The sequence below is a fragment of the Perca flavescens genome, chromosome 18, assembly GCF_004354835.1.
Source record: "Perca flavescens isolate YP-PL-M2 chromosome 18, PFLA_1.0, whole genome shotgun sequence".
NCBI lineage: Eukaryota > Metazoa > Chordata > Actinopteri > Perciformes > Percidae > Perca > Perca flavescens.
The window spans coordinates 302,302-328,017 of NC_041348.1; the positions used below are offsets into that span (position 1 = coordinate 302,302).

The 25,716-nt window shown below is 42.9% G+C and overlaps 1 protein-coding gene across 2 annotated transcripts in view; it reads right to left on the reverse strand.

Moving 5' to 3' along the window:
* mdn1 (midasin AAA ATPase 1) overlaps positions 1 to 25,716 on the reverse strand; it is a 77,509-nt gene that overhangs the window by 39,482 nt on the left and 12,311 nt on the right. For both annotated transcript variants that reach the window (XM_028604754.1, XM_028604753.1), the window contains exons 11-36: positions 19,639 to 19,720; positions 19,316 to 19,411; positions 19,041 to 19,153; positions 17,356 to 17,504; positions 17,180 to 17,240; positions 16,406 to 16,617; positions 16,208 to 16,311; positions 15,918 to 16,062; positions 14,210 to 14,420; positions 13,500 to 13,647; positions 13,169 to 13,276; positions 12,752 to 12,903; positions 11,398 to 11,576; positions 10,782 to 10,990; positions 10,218 to 10,364; positions 9,994 to 10,135; positions 9,772 to 9,906; positions 8,425 to 8,563; positions 8,025 to 8,157; positions 7,412 to 7,542; positions 6,169 to 6,307; positions 5,824 to 5,938; positions 2,156 to 2,416; positions 1,867 to 2,064; positions 572 to 780; positions 365 to 487 (exon numbers count right to left, since the gene is read on the reverse strand). In XM_028604754.1, coding sequence (XP_028460555.1) covers positions 365 to 487; positions 572 to 780; positions 1,867 to 2,064; positions 2,156 to 2,416; positions 5,824 to 5,938; positions 6,169 to 6,307; positions 7,412 to 7,542; positions 8,025 to 8,157; positions 8,425 to 8,563; positions 9,772 to 9,906; positions 9,994 to 10,135; positions 10,218 to 10,364; positions 10,782 to 10,990; positions 11,398 to 11,576; positions 12,752 to 12,903; positions 13,169 to 13,276; positions 13,500 to 13,647; positions 14,210 to 14,420; positions 15,918 to 16,062; positions 16,208 to 16,311; positions 16,406 to 16,617; positions 17,180 to 17,240; positions 17,356 to 17,504; positions 19,041 to 19,153; positions 19,316 to 19,411; positions 19,639 to 19,720 — 3,841 coding nt within the window. The remainder of the gene's footprint in view (positions 1 to 364; positions 488 to 571; positions 781 to 1,866; positions 2,065 to 2,155; positions 2,417 to 5,823; positions 5,939 to 6,168; positions 6,308 to 7,411; positions 7,543 to 8,024; positions 8,158 to 8,424; positions 8,564 to 9,771; positions 9,907 to 9,993; positions 10,136 to 10,217; positions 10,365 to 10,781; positions 10,991 to 11,397; positions 11,577 to 12,751; positions 12,904 to 13,168; positions 13,277 to 13,499; positions 13,648 to 14,209; positions 14,421 to 15,917; positions 16,063 to 16,207; positions 16,312 to 16,405; positions 16,618 to 17,179; positions 17,241 to 17,355; positions 17,505 to 19,040; positions 19,154 to 19,315; positions 19,412 to 19,638; positions 19,721 to 25,716) is intronic.

Below are 25,716 nucleotides of genomic sequence, written 5' to 3' on the forward strand. Positions count from 1 at the left end.
ATTGGACCCTCGCTACCTCGAATCGTTTCAAGCGTGCCCGGCCACGGTTCGGTTGGATTGGGCACGTGATCGCTAAACATGCCTGGGTCCGGTTCTTACCTTACAGATGAACGGGAATTACAGTCAGCAAGTCCTGCAATGTACTGACGATAGCGTGCTCTGGCCCTGATTGTTTTACTGCAGTGTGAGTGCAGGCCAGTAGTGGAGTGGGGAGGGGGACCATCGTGCTCGGGCACAGTTCAAGGCAACTGGGCCAAGTGTGAGTACGCCCTTAGTTCAACATCACATTACAATCGGCTTTCTGAGGGTCTGCAAACAAAAACAGGCTTTGAGCCATAAAAAGTGTACAAACGGCGTTCCTCACCTCGTCCAGGACCACCCAGTGGCCTGCCTTCAGAGCAGCCAGAAGGGGGCCGTCGCGCCACGCAAACTCTCCTCCCTTCCCCCCCTCCACCGGGAGATCTGTTCCAAACAAATCAGTGACATCCTGCCAGAGAGTGCACGTGATCAGCGTCAGAGCCAGGTGGTATTTGAGTTCATTCAGGAGCATTATTAAATAAAAAAGGCTTACGGTTTGCTCTGACAGGTTGATTCGGACCAGATGATTCCCAGAAGCTTTGGCCAGCGCGGCCACCAGACTGGTCTTCCCCACACCAGGGGAGCCCTCCAGCAGCACCGGCCTCTGCAGCTTCAGCGCCCGCAGGAGCCTCTGGGCGTTCACGGCGGTGGTGCCCGCTGCCATGGCGTAGTCCGACAGGTCCCGGCTCTCAGTGTCAGGCCCTGGGTGGACACAGAGAGGAAAGAGCCCGTAAACATTACTAAAGAACTATGGAATAACCAGCTTTAGTTTCCATGAAGACTGGAGTCTTTTTATGGAGACTGTAATGTTTTATGTATGTTTTAAATGTGGACCCCAGGAAGAGGGGATGAGGATGAGGATCCTATAATAAACTAAACTTTGTAATGACCGGGGAGGGATATGGGGCTGAAAAAAAGCAAAGCATTCCACAAGTATGAACAACAATACAAAGACATGAGGATGATATTAATCTTCTCACTTGTTCCTGTCGTCGTTTGAAAAAGGAAAATGGACAGCAGAGAACATGAAACAGGTATTATTCTGATTTACTATAAGAACCGTCCATATAAGAACAGTCCATTTACTGCTGTACTAAAATAAAACATTGAAAAATTGACAGGGGACAAATCCACAGTCCTTGTTCTGTGCAAACATTTATTCCAAAGTGTATCTGAAGTTAATGTGAGGCTTTAACAGTCTGAGTTACACAAATCAAGTGAAGTCAGATAAACTTTGGAATGTGTCTTTGGTCTTTTTGTGGACTTTGTCCCCCATCTCTTACATTGAAATCACATTAGGACGGAATCTTTTGACAGCCATTATGAACAGGAGGAATGATTACAGCAAGATTGTTCCAATGTACATGTGGGCACAAGACAATTGCTTTAAGACAGACTTAAAAAAATGTCAACCTATCCACTAAACTGAAAGGAAAGGTATATAATTTGTTAGGACTATACTTGAGGATGTAGTGGATCTGCATAACAATTGTGTTGATATTTGGGGGACATTTGAACAATGTGATCCTGAGATAATGGGAAAAAGGTAAAAGTACAATGATGTAGAATAAGATGTATGTAAGAATCTGTAACTGATCAGATCCCAAAGAACAACAATTTTGTCTCCGTGAGTAAAAAAAATAAAAAAATAAAAACACTTGTGAAATGGTGAAAACCTTTTACAGGCAGATGTAGGTGGGGCATACAGTTAGCCAGTAGATGCAGCTCTATGCAAGGAATGTGTTGATATAAAACATTTCAGTAAGTAGGAATCAGTAAGGTCCGTACCTAAAGCAATGTAGAAGGGATCAATGCCGAAGAAGTCTTCGCCCCACTGGGGTTCCCGCGGCAGTCCGCTGTCATACACTCTGAGGGCATCCAGCATCTCCTGATCCAGCTTGGTCATCTTGCTCAGCCGCTGCTGCAGGTAGCCCAGGCACAGCCTGCGGGCCAGGAGGGCGCTGTCTGCAGACGACACTGTGGTTCCTGCAGGAAAAGGGAACCCCAATCACATTTCTTAAACACCACCTTTGGGAGACAGACTCTCAGTGGAACTAAACATCAGCTGTCAGCTCACCGGAGCCGATGCCGTCTACATAGACCAGACATGCAGCATGGATGAAGGCGGTAACTGTGTCCAGTCTGAGGTCCCACTCTGCCTCTTCTTCATCGTCCAAGGCTCCCATGGTCATGAACCCGTCCTCGTCCCGCTCGCACACTGTGTTGAGGAAGTATACCCACGACAGGACGTCTCTGACGCTGAGGATGCAGCGGCAGCCAAAGTCCTGCTGGGTCAGCCACTCGATGAAGTCCAGCATCAGCTCGGCGATGTCGCCGCCTGCCACATCAGGAACACTTTCCACATTAGGTAACTGTACGTGCATACAGCAACAACAATGAGGTCTGCAGCGTAGCCAACACCAAGGCCCTGTACACATCATTGGTGTTTGGTTTGCCCTGGCAAGCTGATCCATTATGTTCCTCGGAGACAGCAATGACTTTGAACTTCATGGCAGTGCTAACTTGGTTGTTGCGCATCACTAAGATCTTATGCCTTGCTGTTGTGCTATAAGTTCAATCAACTCAACCACTTTGTCTCCACTTCGGGGCAGTGAAACAAGCAGAGGCCTGTACTACGAAGCAAGATTTGGGGTAACCGAGGTAACTTCAGGTTCAACCCAGGGTTTTCTGTATCACGAAGGTGGCTCACTTGTTACCGGGTTCAATTGCCGTGGTAACTTATGCTGGATGCCTAACCTGGTCGGGAGCAGGTTAAGTTGGAGATCAGCGATCAACTGGAGATCTGCTGGAGCTCGGTGAGCACAGAGAGAGAGAGAGAGAGAGAGAGAGAGAGAGAGAGAGAGAGAGAGAGAGAGAGAGAGAGAGAGGGAGGGAGGAGGAGAGAGAGAGAGAGAGAGAGAGAGAGAGAGAGAGAGGGATGCGCTCATAAAAGTTAAGACATTTAGAGACCGACAACCAGGTTAACATCCCCTGATGGGTATATTTATGAAATATATAGATTTTAATGGGAGGGAATTACATATTGGCCATTTCTCGGCTTCTTGAGTTGCCAACGCGCACAGCGGTTTGAATTATGTTTTTATATGTTTTATTTGCTCTCACGATTGCTTCCACAACCAGGGTTGCAACTGAAATAATAGGCTAACGCAACAACAGTTTATGGAAATCACAAGTGTAATTATGGTCAGATCTTGTGTCTGACTGATGGGGAAGTGATATTGATAAGCGTTGTGATTTACACATCTACAAGCGTCGCCTATTTTTTGCCAACTTTCCTCCTGTTTTAGGAAGCAGCGACTATATTGTGTTTTGCCTGCAAATCCGTGTCTGTGTTCTTCATATTTATGTAGAATTATAGTATAGCTCTTCTTATATAAATATGCGGCTCTGGTAGATGTCTGTGATTGGTCATGCTGTGCAAACCCCGCCTCTTTTATGTGAACAGCCATGTCGCTAGATTGGGAAACCCTGGGTTGATTGAACTAGTTGATAACCAGCGTTGTGACACAGCTTATGCTGGACCGCGGTTGTTAGGTTAGGTGAAGCCGGGAATTGGAAATAAATCCAGGACATGTTGATCTTGCTTCGTAGTACAGGCCTCTGGAAACACGGTAAGCAAACAGGAGCTGTTAGCAAACAGTTGCCTAGTCACACATCCAGCAGACACAGAGAAATGTAAGCATTCATTTGGAAAAAAAATTATAAATATCTGTCTCTTTAACTGCTAAAGGATCCTCTATGTTCACGAGCTGCAGTCTCTAACTGTGTCTGTCTGCTGCTGAGCAGGTAGAGCACAGTGACTTTACCAGAGCTGGAAACAGCGAGGAGAATCAAACTCCTGTCCTGTAACCATTTGGCTACCAAGGCGCTCCTATCTGAGCTGTCTTGTTGAAAACAGCTCCCTGAAAAAATGAGAGTGACAAAGACAGTGAAGTGACTACTCCTTTCACATTACTCCTAGTCATCTAATCCATTGTGCTGCCAGGTCTGTGAGTAGTCACAGAGCAAACGATGTCAACCTAGACTGGCTGTCCTAACCCTTCCCCTGAGCAGTGCTCCTAGTGTGGCTACAATCTAGAAATTAGAAAAAGAACAGATCAACAGGCCTGACTGCAACAGCCATGAAGACCAACTTGGACTCACTGCATTAGTACTAGAGCTTTAACGGTTGACTCTGACTGGTGAACAACAGATTTAATTATCAACTAGCTTAAAGGTCCCATGACATGGTGTTCTTTGGATGCTTTTATATAGGTCTTAGTGGTCCCCTAATACTGTATCTGAAGTCTTTTATATAGGCCTTAGTGGTCCCCTAATACTGTATCTGAAGTCTATTTTATATAGACCTCAGTGGTCCCCTAATACTGTATCTGAAGTCTCTTTTATATAGACCTTAGTGGTCCCCTAATACTGTATCTGAAGTCTCTTTTATATAGACCTTAGTGGTCCCCTAATACTGTATCTGAAGTCTCTTTTATATAGACCTTAGTGGTCCCCTAATACTGTATCTGAAGTCTCTTTCCCAAAATTCAGCCTTGGTGCAGAATTACAGCCACTAGAGCCAGTCCCACAATGAACTTTCCTTAGGATGTACCATTTCTGTGTCTGTAGCTATTGAGGAGGGGGGAGTGTGGCCTTGACCAACTGCCACTTTGCTCGTTTGAAAGCCATGATGTCTCTCTCATGGGTGGGCCAAATTTTCTGGGCGGGCACAGCAGAGAAAGGGGAGGTAACCTTGCTCCTTATGACCTCATAAGGAGCAAGATTCCTGATGGGTCCATCTGAGCTTTCATTTTCTCAAAAGGCAGAGCAGGATTAACCTGACTCCGCCAGATAGATCGCTTCGCATTTGCTCGGCATATCCATCTGGGAACTTTCCGTTGGAGAACTTTTGGAAAGGGGCCAAAATCGTGGTTAGCTGATTGGATGAACCATCTGTCTATCACCTATGTTGGTGACAGACGGGCCAAATCAACCAATCAGATCCACGAAGCGTATGAAAATACAACCACAAGCCCGCCCCTGCTGCTGCAGGCAAAGCATAGCTCGTTAGCTCAGCATGCAAGCAACATGTCGGTAAAGGATATTTGCCGTTTGTGTAACGAGAATTTAGGAATAAAAGACACCATTTCAGGTTCCCGGACCGCTGTCTGAAAATACTGGTTAGCTCATTAGATAAACCATCTGTCTATCACCACCTAACCCACCTCAAAACCAACACTGATTGGCCCGGTCGTTTGGCTAACGGCTCCAAATTTTCTCTATCTCAAGATGCCAGACTGATCTGCGAGTGGAAAACTGGAGCTCGCCAGATCAGGACGGTCTCACGAGGCTAGAGCAGGATACCCAGGGCTCGGTTTACACCTGTCACCATTTCTAGCCATTGGGGGACCATAGGCAGGCTGGGGGAACTCATAATAATGTTAAAAAACCTAATAAAGTGAATGCCATGGGACCTTTAAAAAATAATATTTGAGGAAAAATGTTGAGTCATATGTTGATGATCTACCATTATTTTAACGGAAATAATTTAGACTCTAAAACATAAATAACTATGATGCAACAATTACATAATAATGGTTACCGGAAGTCAAAGTGTCTCAAAATGGCTTAGCCAATCTGTTCAGCGACCAAACTATTTAAATATTGATTGTATTATATGTTTGTGAAGTGTAACTGAGTGACTGTAACTGAAAGGTGTTTCAGCACCAGATGCTGGTTTACCATCGAGCGACAGGCCCGAGCGCAGGTTGTGTTGGATGATCTGGACCAGGTCAGCGCGGCTGTTGCTCTGAGGACACCAGATCTCTGTGAAGCGGTTCCTCAGGGCCGGAGACAGCTGTCCCAAAGCACACAAGCACAAAGTCAGACACCACGCCTACATACAGGTGTGGTTGGTTAGTCTGAAAGCACATTCTGACATTTGAAAAAGCATGGTCAATCATTGGGACAAACATCCTACCTTCAACCTCAGTGGAATCAATTACAGAAAAATGCATAAAAAAAAAAGTCATCAAGTAGGACTTCATCCTGAGATCCACTGACAACACAGTTTGGTTTTTCATCTACCTCCTTCTTGCCAAAGTCTCCTCCAGGATTCATGGTGGCAACCAGCCGGAAAGCTGCAGCTGCCCGGATCAGTTCCACGTCGTCGTTGTCCCCACTGCCCTTCTCTGCCAGCACCAGGGACTTCTCCGTCTCCAGAACACTGACAGGAAACACCACACACGGTCAAGGGCTCTTCTTAGTGTCGACAACATGGAAAATGTCATACATCATGTTATACCAAGTGTACCTGAAGTACACTTTGCGGCACTATTGGTCACAAGTGTCGTAAAAGTGCACTCCGTTGCATATTCGTCTTACTGTCCTCACAAGGTGCAAAAAAAGCATGTCAAGGGTCAGCCCATAGCAAGGACTACTTCTTCAACTCAAGCCAAGTCTAGAATCCTCTCTGCCTTTAACACTCTTCAGACATCTCTGCAGATCTTGTTGTTGTCACTTATTCTAAATGCTGATAAGACAAAATGCGTTTTATTCTTCCTGCCGCACATGTTGTACACATAAAGGTGCTGAAAGTTGTTCATCGCTTCTCTAATTTAAAACTAACGTTGATTGGAGCAGATCCAAGGACTGGCTAACTCTTGAAAATATTATTCTTCCCTTGGGAAGACTGCCTAACCCTAACTCTAGCCACCATATAAATTAAATTAATTATGTATCACTGTATCACTGTACTGTGGACTGGCACCTCTCCAGCTACCAGTCCACAGTCCATACTTGGTCCTTACAGGGACCTGCGACCCTCTGGTTCCCAAGGCAAATCCCTACGGACTGAGCGTGAGTGTGAAGAGAGAGAGAGAGAGAGAGAGAGAGAGAGAGAGAGAGAGAGAGAGAGAGAGAGAGAGAGAGAGAGGAGGGTGGTGTATGTGTTGGTGAGTATAAAGTTAGCAGTACACTATAGCTGTGAACGTCGCAGTGCAGTCTGTGTTCAGCTTATCTGTCACTGTATAAAAGCTACTACTCCTCAGACCTGAGCCAAGTTCCTGTGTCTTGCTGCAAGCGGTTTAGTCAAGGGACACAACAACCTCAGCATAGGCTCATAGGGCTGGCTTTAAGGTGGACCAGATATTCTCAAGTTAATGACAAGCTGCACCCCCAAGCTTTGCTTTAGTGATCTCTCCTTCGCTGCAACCGACAACCAGTTTATGCTAATAACCAAATTGCAAATGATGTAATTTGCACCCAAGTGCTCCCAAACCCAGGGAAAACCTTTGTGCTGCTGTCTGCATGTGCCTGTGTGAGTGTCTACCTGTTGAGTCTCTCCAGCACTGAGTCGTCTGCCAGGGAGATCTCATCCAGGAGAAACACTCCTCCCTCCTTCATGGCCAGCACCAAGGGACCGTCATGCCACTGAAACAGCCTGCTGTCCTCTCCATCAGTCTACACACACACACACACACACACACACACACACACACACACACACACACACACACACACACACACACACACACACACACACACACACACACACACACAGTAAGGACAGGGTCAGCTGATGTCACAGAATCGTCTTTCCTTTGTGTCTTCTTAATAGCTCCATTTAAATGTAACAATGTTGTTTCTTGTATTATTTTTCCCTGCAATTAAACTGCATCAACATCTCCACTCTATGGAACCTCTGAAGGGGTGAAAGATACCGTTGAGTATTATTAAGAGGAGGTGCTCACCTCACTACAACCTGAACCAGATAGATAAATTTTTGCAATACATACATACATGCATACGAATCTTGTTTCTCTAAGCGTCTGGTGAGACAGAAATGTAAGTGGTAGTAGTTTGTTACGTATCTTGCTCACTTCTGCCATTTCAAATGAACCTTAGGGTTTCCCTTTGTAGTTTTTACATTTCCTGGTCAGTACCTGATGTGTGTGTCTGACGGGCCGCAGACCTCCCAGGAAGTCAGACGTCTCCATGTGTAGGTGACAGTTGACTGAGAAAAACTTCTGTGCAGCCAGAGCAGCAAACAGCTGGCAGATTGTAGTCTTTCCACATCTGGTGAGGGAACAGGAGAAGAGCTTAGCATGATTTAAATCCCCTGACACTCATACACATCTTCACACTCTGTAAGGAGCATCAGACAGACACAAACAAAGTTCTAAGAACTCATTGTGTGGAATCTACTCATGTACAACATCTTATCTGAATCTGTCCAGGAGTTGCTGGATATTTCAAGTTGCTTCCATGACTAAGTGATCATTTACATTTACTTTACCCTTACTAAAGACAGAATGATTTGGGCCTTGCTCATGTGAATCTTACCCAGTGTCTCCTACAAGCAGGACAGACTCCCCAAATCGCAGCGCCCGTCCTACCAGCACAGCCAGTCTTCTCATGCTGTGAGTCCACACCACATGGCGAAACTCCTCTGGGACCCCGGCGATGCTGTCAATGAAGGGACCTGCCAATCACAGCACCAAGCCAACATGAGTTCATGGCCTCTTTCTCTCCTCATAGTTTACTTATGTCCACTTTCTCTTCACCTTTCCATAAACACTTAAAGGAGCTCAGAAGCAACCTTAAGGAATATGGAGTTTAATAGGCAACCTTCCACTCAGATGTGATAAATACAATATAAATACAAATATACAATATACAAATATATTGGTTGCAAACGGGAGACATTTGAAGCTGTGGTGGAGAGGAGGTCACTGAACAAACTGTTATCTATCATGGATAACCCTCCCTCCCCCCCACTCCACACACTGGCCCTCCAGCAGAGCACCTTCTCTAAGAGGCTGCGACAGCTTCGGTGTCACACGGACCGCTACAAGAAATCATTCCTGGCACAGGCAATACAACGTTTTTACACTTCATCAAGACTTATATACATCCCAATATACACCCTACACAGGTTTTACTATAAATACGATTAAGTAGTTGGACATTCTTATTCGCCACTTGTATATATGTTTGTCCATTCTATCCTTTGTATTTTTTATCTTTATTTTTTTGAATATTTGTTCTTGTATTCTATCCTATTTATTATTTCTTGTATATTCTGTATGTGTGCTGTGTGTCTGATATTTTGCTGCTATAGCGCTGACATTTCCCAATTTCAGATCAATAAAGTCTATCTAATCTGATCTAATTTAAATCAAAAATCTCTTGAGGGAGTAATCCCTTGAAGCAAGACTTTTGCTGAACAGTGGCCACAAAGGCACAGAGTGTTACACAATTAATAATTAACATTATATTTGTAGGAGGAAGACTGTGTAATTTCTTCTTTCATAAGTTACATAGTCTGATGTCAAAGTATAGAGCAGGAGAGTGACTGTAAACCGTGTAAGGCACAGACAGACATCAACATGCTGTTCTAAAGAAAAGGAATGTGGATTCTACGATGTACTGTATATTTTGTGAGTGCCATTCAATGTGCTCCCAGCTATCTCTCTACGTTTGTATCTGAATACCAGGTTGACTCTTTGAGATGATCTAAACTTCTGCCTCGATTAAAACAATAACAGATTTTGATGAAAGACTCAGTGAAGCCACTTTGGATTCAAAAACGACAACAGTTAAAACATCCTGCATTATTCAACCAAACTTCAAGTACAGTGCGACAGCGTGAGGTGGCCCTGGATCGGCGTGTGCTAGTGTTCCACTTACTGAACTGGCCTGTGACCTGTTTCTGAGAGAACAGGCTTTCAGGGTTCACCTTCCTCTTGAAGTGCTTCTCCAGAATGGACAAGATGGTGGCCTCTTCCTCGGGCTTCCTCACACGTCCTGCCAGCAGCATGTACCCTGGTGAAGACCACAACAACTTTATCTCAGGTTTCAACGGAACACCGTGTCGGTTGGGGACTCAACAGACAGTGTGACGAGCCTCACCATCGTCAGCCAAATGCTGCAGCCAGTCCTGAGAGGCGTCGGTCTGCTCCTCCAGCCTGTAGCGATCTGCCCAACGGAACAGATCTCGGAGGGTGATGAAGCCATGTTTCCCCGCAAACACAGAAGAACCCCTGCGTAATGACTGAAAACACATGTCACACATCAAGTTAGGATTGCCCAGAACAGGTAGGTAACAGCAACGACATACACAAGTGTCCAGTTACCTGAAGCTCTTGCATGACTTTGACCAGCCGGGTGCAGTAGGACGGAGGCAGGCTGCACCTCTGGTGGAGGATGGTCTCCAGCTCTCCACTGGGCAGCTCATCAAAGTGCAGCTCCACAAAGCGGTTCCTGAAAGCCCTGGACAGCACCTGGAGATCAGTCAGGAAAGATTACTCAAACGGTTTCTAGGTTGTGTTGGACAGGTACAAGTGGAGTAAGTTTATCAGCCCCACCCAGAGATGGGGGCTCTGACCAAATAATATATTTTGCATTGTATCTCCTGAACCACACATGATAACACAGAATATGTGATATGTGATGTCTACCTATGTTTTGATGGTCCAGGATTACAACGATATCTTACCACTACCCCTACACGTGAACATGCAAAACAGAGTGGTAGGGCTAAGTGGTAGGGGCAAGGGCCTAGATGAGTCACTAAGACTGTGGGGACCATGAATATCTGTATCAAATTCCATCTAACCAGTGGTTATCAAGCTATCTCAATCTGAACCTCACTGTGACCACGCCATCCATAAATCTCTCAGACTGAATGAATGCTATACCTTTCTACCGCCGTAGAGACCAGGGGGATTCTGGGTAGCAAACAGCAGGAACCTGGGGTGCGCCTTGATGACTTCCTGTGTCTCGGCCACAAAGAGCTCCCTGTTGTCGTCCAGCAGCCTGTTGAGAGCCTCCAGGACGTCGGTGGGGGCAAGGTTCAGCTCGTCCAGGATGATCCAGTAGCCTTTCCTCATGGCGTCTATCAGAACACCTGCAGCACACAGTGAGTGGCGTTAGTCGGGGGGGGGGAGGGCTCAAAAGGCTGATTTCTGACTCTAAATGTTGCAATCTTACAGTTTACTGCTCAGATTTAGTCCTATGTGTACATTATATCAGAATCCATTTTTTTAAGCTTCACATGTCATTGTTCTGCAAAATATGCCATAGTTTTTAAATACAGCTAGTTGCACTTTTTGTTCTTTGGATTTGACTACTTTCTTTGACGTCCGTAACAATATTTTCCGCTCTACCAGCTGAGCTACCCAGTCGCCCAATATTTTCCTCCTTAAACTGAAATATTCTGGTTGATACTGCTTTTGTGTTAAATCTCATTTCAGATAATGTACAAATAAATGTGAACCTGGGTCTTTTTCAACAGGTCAACATGAGTATCCGTACCCTCTTTGAACACCAGCTTGCCCCGGGCGTCTGATGAGTAGCAGCCTATGTACTCCTGGATGTCGGTGTGCTCGTGGTTGTTGATTCTCACACACTGGTTGCCCGTGGCTGCAGCCAGCCAGCGGATCAGGCTGGTCTTCCCTACAGACGTCTCTCCCTGGATCAGCACCGGGTGAGTCCTGCCAGGCCCAAACATTTAGACAGAGAGTGATGGGGGGGCTATTGACTGGTGAGGCGGGGCCGCTGAGTCATACAGCAGCCACAAATAAAGCCAGAACATCTTCATACATGACAGGCGATGGGTATGCTAACATTGTGACAAGATGATTACATATGATTAATAGGAGTGGGAAAAAAAAAATTGATACAGCATAGTATCGCAATATTTTCTGTAGCAAGACGTCAAGTATCGATCTTTATTATATATGTGTTGGTCAGTCTGTCTGCTTGACAATCTGATTTTGCAGCAATATAATTGAAGTGAGATGAAAAAACAGAGAAATGTATCTTTTTAGATAAAACAGATGTTGACAAAGTTTCCTTTTGGAGACATCATTTGAAACCAGGAAAAATTTGAAGTTGGAAAAAAGTTAATGAATTGCAATATATTGCAGAATATTGCAATATGTTTAAAATCGCAATAATATCGTATCGTGACATAAGTATCGTGATGATATTGTATCATAAGGCCTCTGGTGATTCCCACCCCTCATGATTAAACAAGTCATTACTTTATTTTATTAACGCAATCATTTACTGCAGCTTTAAACGAAGAGAATACCGTTTGCAGTCATTACAGAATGTTTTTCTAATGTTTTTTCACACCCCTCTGCTGAGCAACACACTACAGGATGGGACTATAGATGTATTTTGGATCGGCCCTAAACACTCAAACTCAATTAATACAGCTTTAAGAAATTAATGGCAATCCAAAACCTCAAATTGATGGTCTTCATTTTGTATACCACAATGTAAACTTGCGCACACTATACACTTTTTTTTTTTTTGTATGTCAACATGACATCACCCCATCCCACACCTTTGGGATGAGCTGGAGCGCTGACTGAGAGCCAGACCTGACCCCCACAGCAGTGTTGGACCTCATTAATGCTCTTAAACTCTACAAATATTAGTTAGGAGTTCAGGAGGTCGGCTGTCCTTAACACATGCCACACAGAGGCAGATCACCGACTGCAGGGGAATTCAGTCCAACCACATTTTCTGTCCTGATGCATTCTTTCCTAAAGGGCCAGAATTAGCTCTGACAAAATGAACAACTGGACATTTATAGATGAACCCATTGATTTAGGGCAAATCCTGGGCAGGGAGTCAGGCTGGGCAACAGTTTTCCTACCCTGCAGATACCACTCTGGCGAGGTCGCGGAGGTTGAGTTTGACTGAGGCGGTGAGGATGTAACTGGAGTCCAGAGCTGGTTCCATCTCCCCCTGGGACACCCAGTAGCCCTCCACATCCACGCAGCAGCGATCTGAAGGCGCCGGGATGGGCTGCAGGACACATTACAAAAAGCTTTTTTCCTCTGTTCAAAAATACCCTTTTGTACATAAAGGGTGACATTAAACACTTTTATGAACTTGGGGGGGGGGGTACTTTCCATTAAATCATCTCTCAATGCAAATCAAACCAGCTATTAGGCTAACTGAAATAAAACCATGCCAATCTCCTAACATCCATATTCACTAATTGTTAACCCCATCAAACACTTAGCATAAACATTTGAAAAGACAGGAACTAGGTGTCAGAACGTCTTACTTGTTTGAGACACTTAGTGTTCCCCATCAGGATGTGCTGACACACCAGTTTCTGGACCAGAGGGTGGGAACTTCTATCCAGCTGAGTGAGGAAGCTCAGGCAGAAACCCTGCAACCAGGAGACAGGAACAAGGTCAACTACATCCAGGTGATCTAAACCTCCTTCATACACCCCAAACCGCTGGCATGTCTCAGTATCACCAGCAGGACATGAGCAAATGGTTTTCCTTTGAATTTCAGAGAACGGACACTTTACAGAGATCATTGTACAACTGAGAGAGAGAGAGAGAGAGAGAGAGGGATTATTGAGATATTTCTGTTGAGGCTCCTACCTCGTAGAGTGAGCGCTGCACACTGTTACAGGGGTTTGCTGCCACATACTTCAGAGCCCTGCACAGAGTACGCAGACTGTAGTGGGGTCTGTGGCCCGTCCCATCCACCAGATGGGAGGTGGCCTCCTTTCGTACAGACAGGTAAAAACTACACACAAACACAATTAAGGAGTGAATTAGCTTGAGCCTTCTGCAGGATTCTGAAAACGGCAACAAACGGGAGTGTAGAGTGAGCAGTCACGCTACAGGGTTTCTCTAGCATTAGAAGGCCTAGGGTGCAGTTTTGGACACCACTTAAGGCAATTGAATGTAAAATTAATGTAACTTTAAAACTAAATCACTTTTCTTAGATCTAATGATTGTAGTTGTCTACTGCGGTCTTCTTTAGTTTTGTCTTTAAGCTTTTAGAGTGCAACTTATTTATGATCTGCTCTAGCTTTTCTAACGGTTTAGGCGCAGATACGGTAATAATAATACTCCAAAATTGTGTCAAATTGTTTGTGTGATTCATGTTTTCTTGAGGGGGTGATCCCTAAAAATATCAAAGAATTTACATTTCTATTGTTGCACAAAATATATAAATCCAAGCACTCTCATGTCTAATTTCAAAAACTTTCTGATTTTATTCTGCGAGATTCTTCACAACCTTTAAAAAGGACCTGTTGGAGCCATGTTAACTGCACCAGCTGTAATGTTGTGTAAAGGCTGACCTGATGATGCCGCTGAAAACACTCCTGGGGGGCTTCAGGAACCTGAGGTAGTCTGAAACCAGAATCTGCAGGTCCCCCTCATTCTCCAGCTCCTCCACATACAGCTCAGTAAACCTGTTCCTGAGGCCCAGCGGCAGGTTTCTCTTGCCCACATCAGTAGCTGGGTTCATGCAGGCAAAGAGACGGAAGTCTGGGTGGCGGAGCAGAGGCTCTGGGATCAGAAACAACTACATTAGCAACAATCCCAGGAATATAGAAAAAACTATGCAAAATGGCTAAATATATTTGATTCACATGACAAGGGAATGTCACATGTGAAGCAAGTGTTTGGTCAGGTGAGTCAGCAAACTCAGATGTGTAGCAGAACTAGTTGATGATTGATAGACTGATTGATCAGTGATTTATTTAGTGCTGTGTGCGCTGTGTGCTGCGTTCCGACCACTCAAGACAATGCTTGTGGTTCCGCCAGCCGTAACGCAGCGCGTCGTAGAAGCTTTCCAGAAGTAGCTCTCCGCTCCGCTGAGAATATGCGCCACATCTATTTCTGACGGAGCCGCGGGGCGATCAACAGGCCGGGCTGGGCAGGAAGTGGAACGGCTACAACATCCGGTCACTTTTCTAAATAAACTCCCTGTGCAGACTTCGGATGGTTTCTATCATCACTACACTATTTTAAGCCTCAAATCTTTGATAACTGGACTAAATGGAAGAAACTATTTAACAAAAATGACCAAAACAACTAAATTTGTCAGGCACAATGCTCTGCTTCTGAAGACGCTCCCGTTGTGGTGGGACAACGGCAGACAACAGAACAAAACAACAGCACAGCCGGAACGCAGCGCATCCACGCAACTCCGGGGTTACAGGCTCTAATGTGGAAAAGTAGTATTCTACAGTTTATACACCGCAGACTTTTTTTAATCTTTATCTTTGGGGTGCCTCAGTGTGGCTAAACTCTCTTTAATGTGTGTTTGGGAAATGGAGTGTCTGTCAGTTTCTGGTGTAATAAAAACCTAAACTCTGAGGCTCTTTCTTATTAACAGTGTATAAAGCTTGTCATTTTAAACCGCCGCTGACCGTTTCTAGGTTAGATGACAAATGTTGGCGGCAACAGATCATATGAGCTGTAGCTGATTAACATTAAGGCTGGAAGTGAGCAGCTAATGGTTAATGTGGTCTGACAGCAGACATCTGTGCTGTTCCAAAGATCATTGGGTAAAAAACATCACTCTGTTCCAACACTAACTGACTCATACTGAACCAGCATCTCATCTTTGGGTCTGATCTACAGGTTGTTGTGAACATTTATAGACTGCAACTACAAAAAGTGTTTCTACCAACATAAAGTAAAGAGAAAGTATTCAAGATCTATGAATTTAAGTTTTTTTTTTATTATTACTTTTTAGGCATTTCCGCCTTTAACGATAGGAAAGCAATGAAAGGGGGAGAGAGAGGGGGAAGACATGCAGGAAATCGTCCCAGGTCGGACTCGAACCCTGGACCTTCTGCGACTGAGCTATCCTGGCCACAATTTTAAGTTTTTTTTTAACTGGTAACAAAATGTTGAAAGCTGAATCTAAATGTATTCAATGAGGGATTCAGATATGGATTTGATCCGATTCCAGCGGCCTCGGCTAATAAACATTCGATCAATCTTTCAATAAAACGCTATGAAAGCCCAACCCTATGTAGTAGCAGCAGTCCTCACCGGTGTCTCCACGGTCCAGCAGCACCAGAGATCCGGCGCTGCCCTCCAGCAGTCCACTCAAACACTCAAGGGTCTCTGCTGTCGCCAGATTGATCTCATCCAGCAGGATCCACTGGCCCTTCTTCACTGCCCGAGCTAATGTTCCCTACACACCAATACAAAGAGGGCCATTCACCTTTGGGGCATTTTGCCGTTATTTGACAGTTGACAGTACAGAGAGTGACAGGACACCAGGGGAGAGAGAGGGCTACTAGAGTGCCCCGATACAAGAAATGTAATACGCTCTTTACCTCCACAAAGGCGAAGACCATGGCTGCCTCACAGGCTCGGATCTGCTGCTGGGTCTGGTTCAGCCTGGCAGCCAACGCCTCCCACTGCTCCTGCAGCAAGGCAGCTGCACGCACACGCACACACACAAGAAATGAGTCTTTCATTGTGCTACAGTAGCCAGTTTACTAACTGTTATCATTGTGTATTGCCGTGCACACCGTTTGATTTCTCCTGCAGCTCCTTCGTGAGCGCAGACTTGCACACGTGGTCCATGAGTTTGAGCAGATCTTGCCAGCGCTTCCCCCTGAAGCAGGTCTGCACATGACCCAGGAAGGTCAGATTCTGCTTTCTCGAGTAAGTCTGGGAGAACAGGTCCTCGAAGGCCTCCCGCAGAGGGAGCAGGATCTGGTGGTGGTCTACTGGCTTGTACCTGCATTAGACAGAAACCCTTTTCTGTCATTTGGAAAATGAATGCTGGAGTATGTTTGGACACAGGAGGTGTGCCCTGGACCTGCTCTGTGCTTTAAGTACACTGTGGAGATTTCATTGAGCCTTTCTCACCCAATAATTGTTTGTATTCTCAAAACCTAATAAAAGTGTTAAATGAATTTTAATTAGGAGAATAGTGTAAAACTGAGTGACTTGTATGCATATTTATAAGAGATACAGTTTAATGCTCTTTGCTCTCCTGCTGTCCTTTTCTTTGTAGTGTGTGATCCTTTACTCTGTAATCAGGGCATCGCTCCTTTATTCAGCAGCTGTTTTTCCTAATTCTCTTGACTGTCTGTCAATCTGCTCATTGTTTTAACCCTTTGTTTGAATGTTGCTAAGCGTTGCTCTGTAACCTTTCAGCTAGTCTGCAGGCGCTCTGAACAAACACTTTCTATCCATCACAATGACAGATGGTACTTGATATCACCAAGACATGGAATGTGTGTGTGATGGGAAATATTACGGTAATGTTATTAATGTGCAGTGTGCGTGTCACTCACCCTCCGAGCAGGTCGGCAGTGTCACTCTGCTGGTTCATGTTCACAACCCGCAGCCTGTGTCCTGGATTCAACAAACAATAAGGAAGACTTGAATCAGGAATGCTGTCAGACCAAGTGAAGGTATTTATGGACCCTTCAGCCTGTGGACGGGAGCTGAGCCGGGCTCCTGGGCTCACCTGTGACTCTGGCCAGGTGTTGGACAGTGGAAGTCTTTCCAGTCCCCGTCTCTCCCACCAGGAGAACAGGCTCTGCTTTGGCCACACACACGGCCAGCTGCTCCAGCAGCACAGCAGAGGGACGGGTGGCCGCAAAGGTCTGCACGTCCCTGTTCACGGGAATACACAACATGCTGAATCATTACATATTCCTTGGTATGCTTTGTATGTAGATATACTGGTGTCACAGTCCCTCAGCCATAATATACCTTTTTCTTTTCTTAAATCAGTGTCAACATATTTAATGAACTGAAAGATGACAGATTTTGGAGAATATACAGTGACTATTGGGTTTCCTATTTAAACTTAATTTAGATCAATTTGTAAAGATTTCTAAGGAGGCCTTGTGACACAATTATTGTTTTAATCCCGTTATCTCGAGATCACAGGTTACTATTAAAATGTTAATTACATTTGCATTTTCACAAGACATGTCAAAAATTATACTTAAAAACTATGCACACACCTGACTGTGAAGACAGTCCTTCCAGAAAAAAGTTTTTTTGTGATTGTTGCGGGCAAAAATCCTTGATTATGTGGCATGTTTTCTTAAAAAATGCGATGGAATATGCGGGATATTTATGCAATTTTATGCGATGAAATTGCAGGAACTTTCAAAAATTGCAGGAACTTGCAAAAACTGCGGTTTGATGAAAAAGAGAAAAAAAAGTGATTCCCCCCCCAACACCCTGCTTTTCGATGATGTTCACGTGGCGTAATTACGTCACTTCATAACGTTCCCATGGCAACAGGGGAAAATGGCTGCTCTTGTGTGAAGTAAACGCAACATTTTTCAACTTTCTGCTAAGATATATGTGACTTTTTTGCAACGAAAATGCGGGGATTATGGAATCATGCAAGCCCCGCGTATTTTGCGCAGAAATCTGCAATTTATACGACGAAAGTGCGGCGTATTTGAAATAATGCGGCCCCCGCATAAACATGCGGACTTTGGCTGATTATGCATTGAATTATGCTATCGCATAATCGCGTTTTTCTGGAGGGACTGTGAAGAGGTTTACAATGCAACTGCTTGAAAAATGTATAAATAAAAAATTATAAATAAAAAAAGAAATGATTCCTTATCAAAATTCACATCCCGTCCTGTATATTGAAGAACAAAAAGTGGCTTAGCCCCCACAAGCTACTGCTCATACCAGACCAAGGGGGGTTATGAATATGAGCAAGAGTGCGTTGTATTGTTTATGAATAAAATTTTGTTTTTCAATTTGCAAGAGAAATGTGTTTCAAAAGTTACATCTCACTGGCTTTAAATCCCTCGACTAGATGGAGAAATAACAAACGTTTACAATATGTAAAAGCTCAAATCATCAGTGCCATTTTATTCCTGTTAATATGGCTTACTGGACACACTTGTGCCAGTTTTTGCATGCTGCTTGCTTTGTTGTTAAAGTCTGACACCCGTTCATATTGGCTTTGGGAAAGAATCAATGTGAAAATTTGGGCATGTCCTGATGGGTTTGTTTACCATAATGCAGTTTTAAATCAATCCAATGTTTATTCAATTTACCAGCAGGGGGTCTATTTGGCCCTATCAGTAGGTGGATGTTGGCACAGCAACGAGCTGATGCATATTTGGTGTAAACAGAGGTCAAAGGGGGCGTCAGGCAGGATGTCCCACTTACACATTCAGCTGCACCGATTCAGTCTGCTTCCGACTCAGAGTCACTCTGCCCACGGCCGCCTCCAGCTCGCTCAGCGAGATGCCCGGCTGGTACATCTGGCAGAAGTGCTGCGCCTGCAGACAAACAGCAGCAAGGAGTTGGATTCAGGACATGTTTCTGTATACAATGGAGATTATAAATACTACTTCCTTATTCTTTAATCAATCAATGCTGTAGGGGGGTACTTTGCATGAACCCAATCCTTATGTTTTTGCCAAAGCCGGCTGGTCACATACCTTCTCTTTGGAGATGTTGAGCTTGCTTCCGATGATCTCGGCCATTCGCAGTCGACTGTCAGGCCGAGACAGCATGGCTGTGAAGCAGTCCAGAGCCTGGCAACCAAAGGCACCACCACAAGGCATCAGTCAATAAAAGTCATGTAACCTGAATCACCACCACTCGTCTGATTAGAGGTTTTACACCCTGGCTTCAATAAGAACACATCCCAGTGCGATATAATAATATATAATATAAAATAATTTGAGCAGTACTAAACTGAATACAACTAAATCAAATGCTTTTCTTTTCGCTGACCTTTGAAGAAATCAAAGCCACTAACCTCTTGGAAGACATGTTGTGCTGTGGCTGAGGACGTGCTGTCAAAGTTAACGCTGATCCGCTCACACCATTTCAGCAGGTCCCTGCAGAGTCGTGATGAAGAAAACAGAAATAATCATGAATGAGGAGCATGAACCCTAATGACCCAGACCAACACATATGATGAACTTTGCAGTTAATGACATTGATCAATGAAGCGCATTTGTGCTATTGAAGTGCAGAGCATGGAAACTAGAGATACATTGATTTAACGGCTGAACCCCGGCCAGCACACACATCACACTGATGAAACTTCCATAAGCAGCCGGGCAGATAATGTCTCTAAGTGAGGAGGGGTTACCTAATGACAAAGCCTTGGTTTGACCTGTAGAATGTGGGATTCCAGCCCAGCGTACAGAGGACAGTCCAATCAATATTCTATCGAACACAGCAGCAGCTAGTGGAAAGCTAATTAAAGCCTGCCGCTGCAGACTGGCTGGTGGTTTGGGGGGTTCTGACAGATGAAAGGCCAAGGGGCCCAAAGCTGATGCCGACTGTCAGGAGCCGAGAGGCCAGACACCGAGATGTGTACTTTTTCATGGAAAAAAAAAATTATATATATAAATAACATAGATTTTCCTAAAGAAAATCTACGTTAAAGTAGTTTATTTATGTTCTTTTTCCGTTATACCTGATGGTCAAACTGGATAATAAAAGAAAGTTCTGGGGCATTTTTTTGTGTTTGTTCATGTTTAATCTGAGCCAGACCAACAACAAAGATAGAAACAATATCACATCCATACAGGGATAGTAGTATACAGTTGTTAAATCATAATATATGACACACTGGTATCAGATCGGTACTCGGTATCAGCCGATACGCAAATTCAGGTAATTTAGCACAAAAAGTAAGGAAATTTGTGTTTGGTAGATTATTTCTCTGTGGTAACAATGCTTTTTGGCAATACATCTTATACCGTTGTAAAGCCTGTCAGTTCCCTTTCAATTGGTGCCCCATTTGTAAGGAACATGCATTTGTGGGATGAGCAGCAGCGTTGAGTATGTGGGTTGCGCCAATGAAAAATTTGCCAAATCTTCTCTGCCAATGCCAAACAGCTTATTCTGCCATTGACTCGTTTGGTGTTTGGTGGATTGGATGATTGAAGTTTGAAGAAACAATACATATTGGCAATTTAACAATTCATTCATTTCACAAACAGGAGCCTCAGAGGCCATCCACATGGAGAGGCTTTTTGGTGCGAACACACGTTTTGCATCGTTTGGGCCGACCGTCCAAACGGATCCTGTAAACTCACTTTTTTGAAACCTGGTTCCAGAGTGAAAAAAACGCTGCGGAAAACGGCTCCCTTTTGGCTTCGTTTGGATGGTGAAGACGCATACTTGCGTATCGACGATGTCATCGCCACACCCCTCGACCACTTACCCACACTAGCACTAGCTAGTGCACGGCCACTGACACGACTGTGGTGAAGCTAACCATAGCCCATCTCCATGGTCCAACCAGCACACTTCATCTAAATACTTTCCACTGCTCTGCCGGTCCTGGATTCTACACAAGATATATTGCTAACGTTATGTAGCTAACGTTAAACATCGCTAAAGTAGCTGACCGCTCCAGCTGGGACGTTAACGTTAGCTGCTATGGTTAGCTAACGTTAGCTCTGCTAGCTAGCGCGCTGCCATCATGTCCGATGGCAGACAGAACTGCAAAATAAAAAGCAATCCAACAGCACATTATACAATGTAAACAAAGACAAGTTTTCAACAACAAGCGTGTTGAATCTTTTACAAATGGATCCGTTTGGACGCACATTTTTTTGACACGGTTCCAGGGAAGACGGGTAAAAAAAAAAAAAAAAAAAAAAAAGATTGTTTTGGTACGTGTGGACGTGGCCTCAGTAGCATGTGGAAGAACCATACACCGCCACAACAGCCTGGCATCTCCTCCTCATGCTGGTCACACACTGCTGTGGGATGGCATCCCATTCTTCAACCAGCATTTGTCACAAGTCAGCCAACGTGGTTGTGTTGGTCACTCTGGCACGAACAGCACGCCCAAGCTGATCCCACAAGTGTTGAGGTGAGGACTGCTGGCAGGCCATTCCATCCTCTCCACTCCCACATGGTAGTCTCTGATAAACCTCGCCCTGTGGGGGCGAGCGTGGTCTTCTTGGAGGATAGAGTTTGGTCCCAGACTGTGGAGATATGGGATTGCCACTGGTTGCAGAATCTCATCTCTATATCTCTCTGCATTGAGATTGCCTCCAATGATGACAAGCCTCGTTTTTCCATTGAGGGAGATGCCGCCCCACACCTTCACACTGCCTCCATCAAAAGGTGTTACTCTATCGGTGCAGCAATCAGCATAGTGTTCTCCGCGTCTTCTCCACACTTTGACCCTACGACCCAACTGCCATAGGCAGAATCATCCAATCCACCAAACGAGTCAATGGCAGAATAAGCTGTTTGGCATTGGCAGAGAAGATTTGGCAAATTTTTCATAGGTGCAACCTACATACTCAGCACTGCTGCTCATCCCATAAATGCATGTTCCTTACAAATGGGGCACCATTTGAAAGGGAACTAACAGGCTTTCCAACGGTATAAGATTTATTGCCAAAAAGCATTGTTACCACAGAGAAATAATCTACCAAACACAAATTTCCTGATGTTTTTTTTTTTTACATTTTGTGTTTATTTTGATCTTTCACTTCAGTACAATCACAACACGGTATATTTCCAGTTGACATAGCGCTCATTACAAATCACAAAGTGTTTTAACAAATGCAAGTATGAACAATTACTTGCTGTGTTTTAAGTATAACTTGTACTCTAGATTTGTTCGATTGTCTCAAAATGTAATTTCTTTTCCTCTTTTACAAATTTTTTATAAATAAATAAAATAGGAAGAAAAAAAAAGGGCAGAATAATAAAAATGGAAACTATATACATCCAGGGAAAGAACATGTGTATTAGTTAAACTCAATCCTTGACAACCTCAGATGGCTCAATATATTCTCAAATGACTTATGAGAATGATTATTACCTACACATACAAACATGTATTATTATCATATACATTATACATTAATCTTGATCTATATAAGTATAGGAGCAAAATCTGATCTTCTTTCTGATACATATGCAACCCAGTTCCTCCATTTTTTCAGAAAAACATCTTTCTTTAAGTTAACAAAAAAGGTAATCTTTTCCATCATATAAATCTCTATGGTCACATCTATCCAGTCATCTAATGTCGGTCTCTCCTGTTGCAATCATTTGCGAGTGATTGCCTTTTTACTGGCTGCTAGAAGGACGCCCATCAGATATTCGTTATTTACTGCAATAATTTCTAAGCTAACACAACCAAAATAGAGTAGTTTGCATTCTAGAGGTATGGCTCTTCTAAAAATATGTTCAAGAGCATCTTGTAATTCTTTCCAATATTCTTGAATATGTAGGCATTCCCAAAATATATGATAGTGGTTTGCTTCAATGCATCCACAGTTTCGCCAACATTTTGAAGTGTTATTAGTGTATTTGGCTGTTTGTATTGGTGTTATAAAATATCTAATAATGTTTTTCCAACAATACTCCTTCCAATTTAGTGACCTAGTTGATTTCCACTGAAATTTCCATACAGTTGACCACTCTACATCAGAAAACTTTCTGTCATCCATTTCTCTTTAAGATAACTTGTAGAATGTTTCTTCATATTTATTAAACTCTTGTATATCTGAGAGACTATCTTATATCTAATACCTGATGTATATGCTTTTTGAAGCAAGTCTATCAGTGGATTAAGATTATCTTTGAATTTCCCTTTTATTTTTTTAATCATAATAACTTCGAACCTGAAGGTATCTGTAAAAATCTTGATTTTCTAGTGAGATCTTTTCCTTCAATACTTGAAAGCTTAGGATTTCACCTTTCTCAATGATTGTGCAAAAAGAAGTTATTCCCTTATTTGTCCACAACTTGAATCTGTTATGCGACTGATTTGGAGTGAAGTCTGAATCATAAGCAATCCATTTAAAAATGGAGATATATTCCAATAATTTAAATTCTTTTATCACAGATACCCAAACATTTAAAGTAAGCTTTGTCCATGGGTCTTCTAGCTTATCTATATATTGTCTTAAATTATTATCTGCTAATATTGCTTGTACAGGAATATTCTTTGTAATATAGCTTTCCATATCCTTCCAAGGAGCATTATAATGTGGGTCACACCAATTCACCACTGTCCTAATTTGCGCTGCTGTATAATAATCTTTTAATGAGGGGAGAGCCCACCCTCCTTTATCCTATGGAAGCTGCAATGTTTTAAAGCGTACTCTGGGCTTTTTCCCTTGCCAAATAAAACGTGAAAGCAATTTATCCCACTCTATGAATTGTTTTCCGGTTATTTCTACAGGTAGGCATTGGAATAGGTAAAGATATTTTGGTAATACGTTAATTTTAATTCCTTCAGTCCGTGAGCTGAAACTAAAAAAGGGAATTAGATTCCATCTGGCTAAATCTTCTCTGATTTTTACAGTTAGTTGATCAAAATTTTTTCTTTGTAATTTTTTGTCAAATGGATACCTAAATATTTAAATGATTTTGTATGCCATTTTAACAAGTATGTATTTTTTATATTTACAGGGGGAGTATAATTATATGAAATTATTTCCATTTTGTCAATATTTAATTTATATCCAGAAAGAGGGCCAGAATTCTGAAATTGTTTCATGAGTTGAGGCAAAGATTTGGTTGGATCTCCAAGATAAATCAGTATATCATCTGCATAGCAGGCTATTTTGTGTTCCACTCCTTTTATACTGATACCTTGGACTGCTTTATCCTGTCTGATGCTTTGTACTAAGGGTTCTAAATAGAGTGCAAATATTTGAGGGGACCATGGGCATCCTTGTCTAGTGCTCCTTTCCAATGTAAATGACTTTGATAAATAACCATTAATCTTTATTTTTGCAGTTGGCGTATCATAGAGTGCCTGTATGCTTCTAATTATATCGTCGTGGAAGCCAAATTTATGTAGAACCTTATAAAGATAAGTCCAGCTGACTGAATCGAAGGCTTTTTCAGCATCTAGACTTAGAATCATTGATTTTAATTTATTTTTCTTAATATGATTCATTACTTGCAGTGTGCGCCTAATATTATCCTGTGTCTGCCTCTGACGGATAAAATCTGATTGATCTTGATTTATTAGGTTGGGCAGAAATTCTTCCTATAATCGACATTTAATATTGATAAAGGTCTATACAATCCACATTCTAACTTATCTTTGCCTTCTTTTGGAATAATAGATATAACTGAATCCTTCCAAGATGGAGGAGCTGTCGCATTCTTTAAAACCCAATTAAAAGTACGGACCAGAATAGGTATCAATTCTTTTTGGAATGCTTTATACCACTCTCCAGTAAATCCGTCCGGTCCTGGGGATTTATTAGATTTCAATTTAGTAATAGCCCCCTTTACTTCATTTGCTGTTATTTCTGCCATCAGTGTTTTATTTTGCTCATCAGTAAGGGTAGGTAACTCCAATGTATCTAAAAAACAATCAATCTCCTGGTTACTATCTTCTGGCATTTTAAAATATAATTTTATATAAAACCTTTCAAAAATGTCTTGAATGTCTTCTTGTTTGGTTTGTATTGGTAATAGGATCCCCTGCTTGTTGATTTTTTAAATTTCCATGCCAATATTTTCATAAATTTAGATCCATTTTCGTAATTTTTTTGCTTAGAAAACATAATTATTTTTCTCTATTTCTTGAGTATATAACATATTCATTTTGTTTGTTGTTTTTATTTGTTCTAGTATTTTTGTCCTTATGTTCTTTTTCTAATAAATTTAACTGATGCTGTAATTTTTTTAACTCCTGTTGTCGAATTTTCTTTTTAAGTGAGGCTAGTTATATAATTTTACTCTCTTAATAATGCTTTCGCAGCATCCCACAGTATGGGGGGTGTGACCTCTTCATTATCATTGGTTTCTAAATACAAATGAATCTCATTTTTAATACATATTTTAAAAGAAGAATCATTAAGAAGATTCAAGTTAAATTTCCACA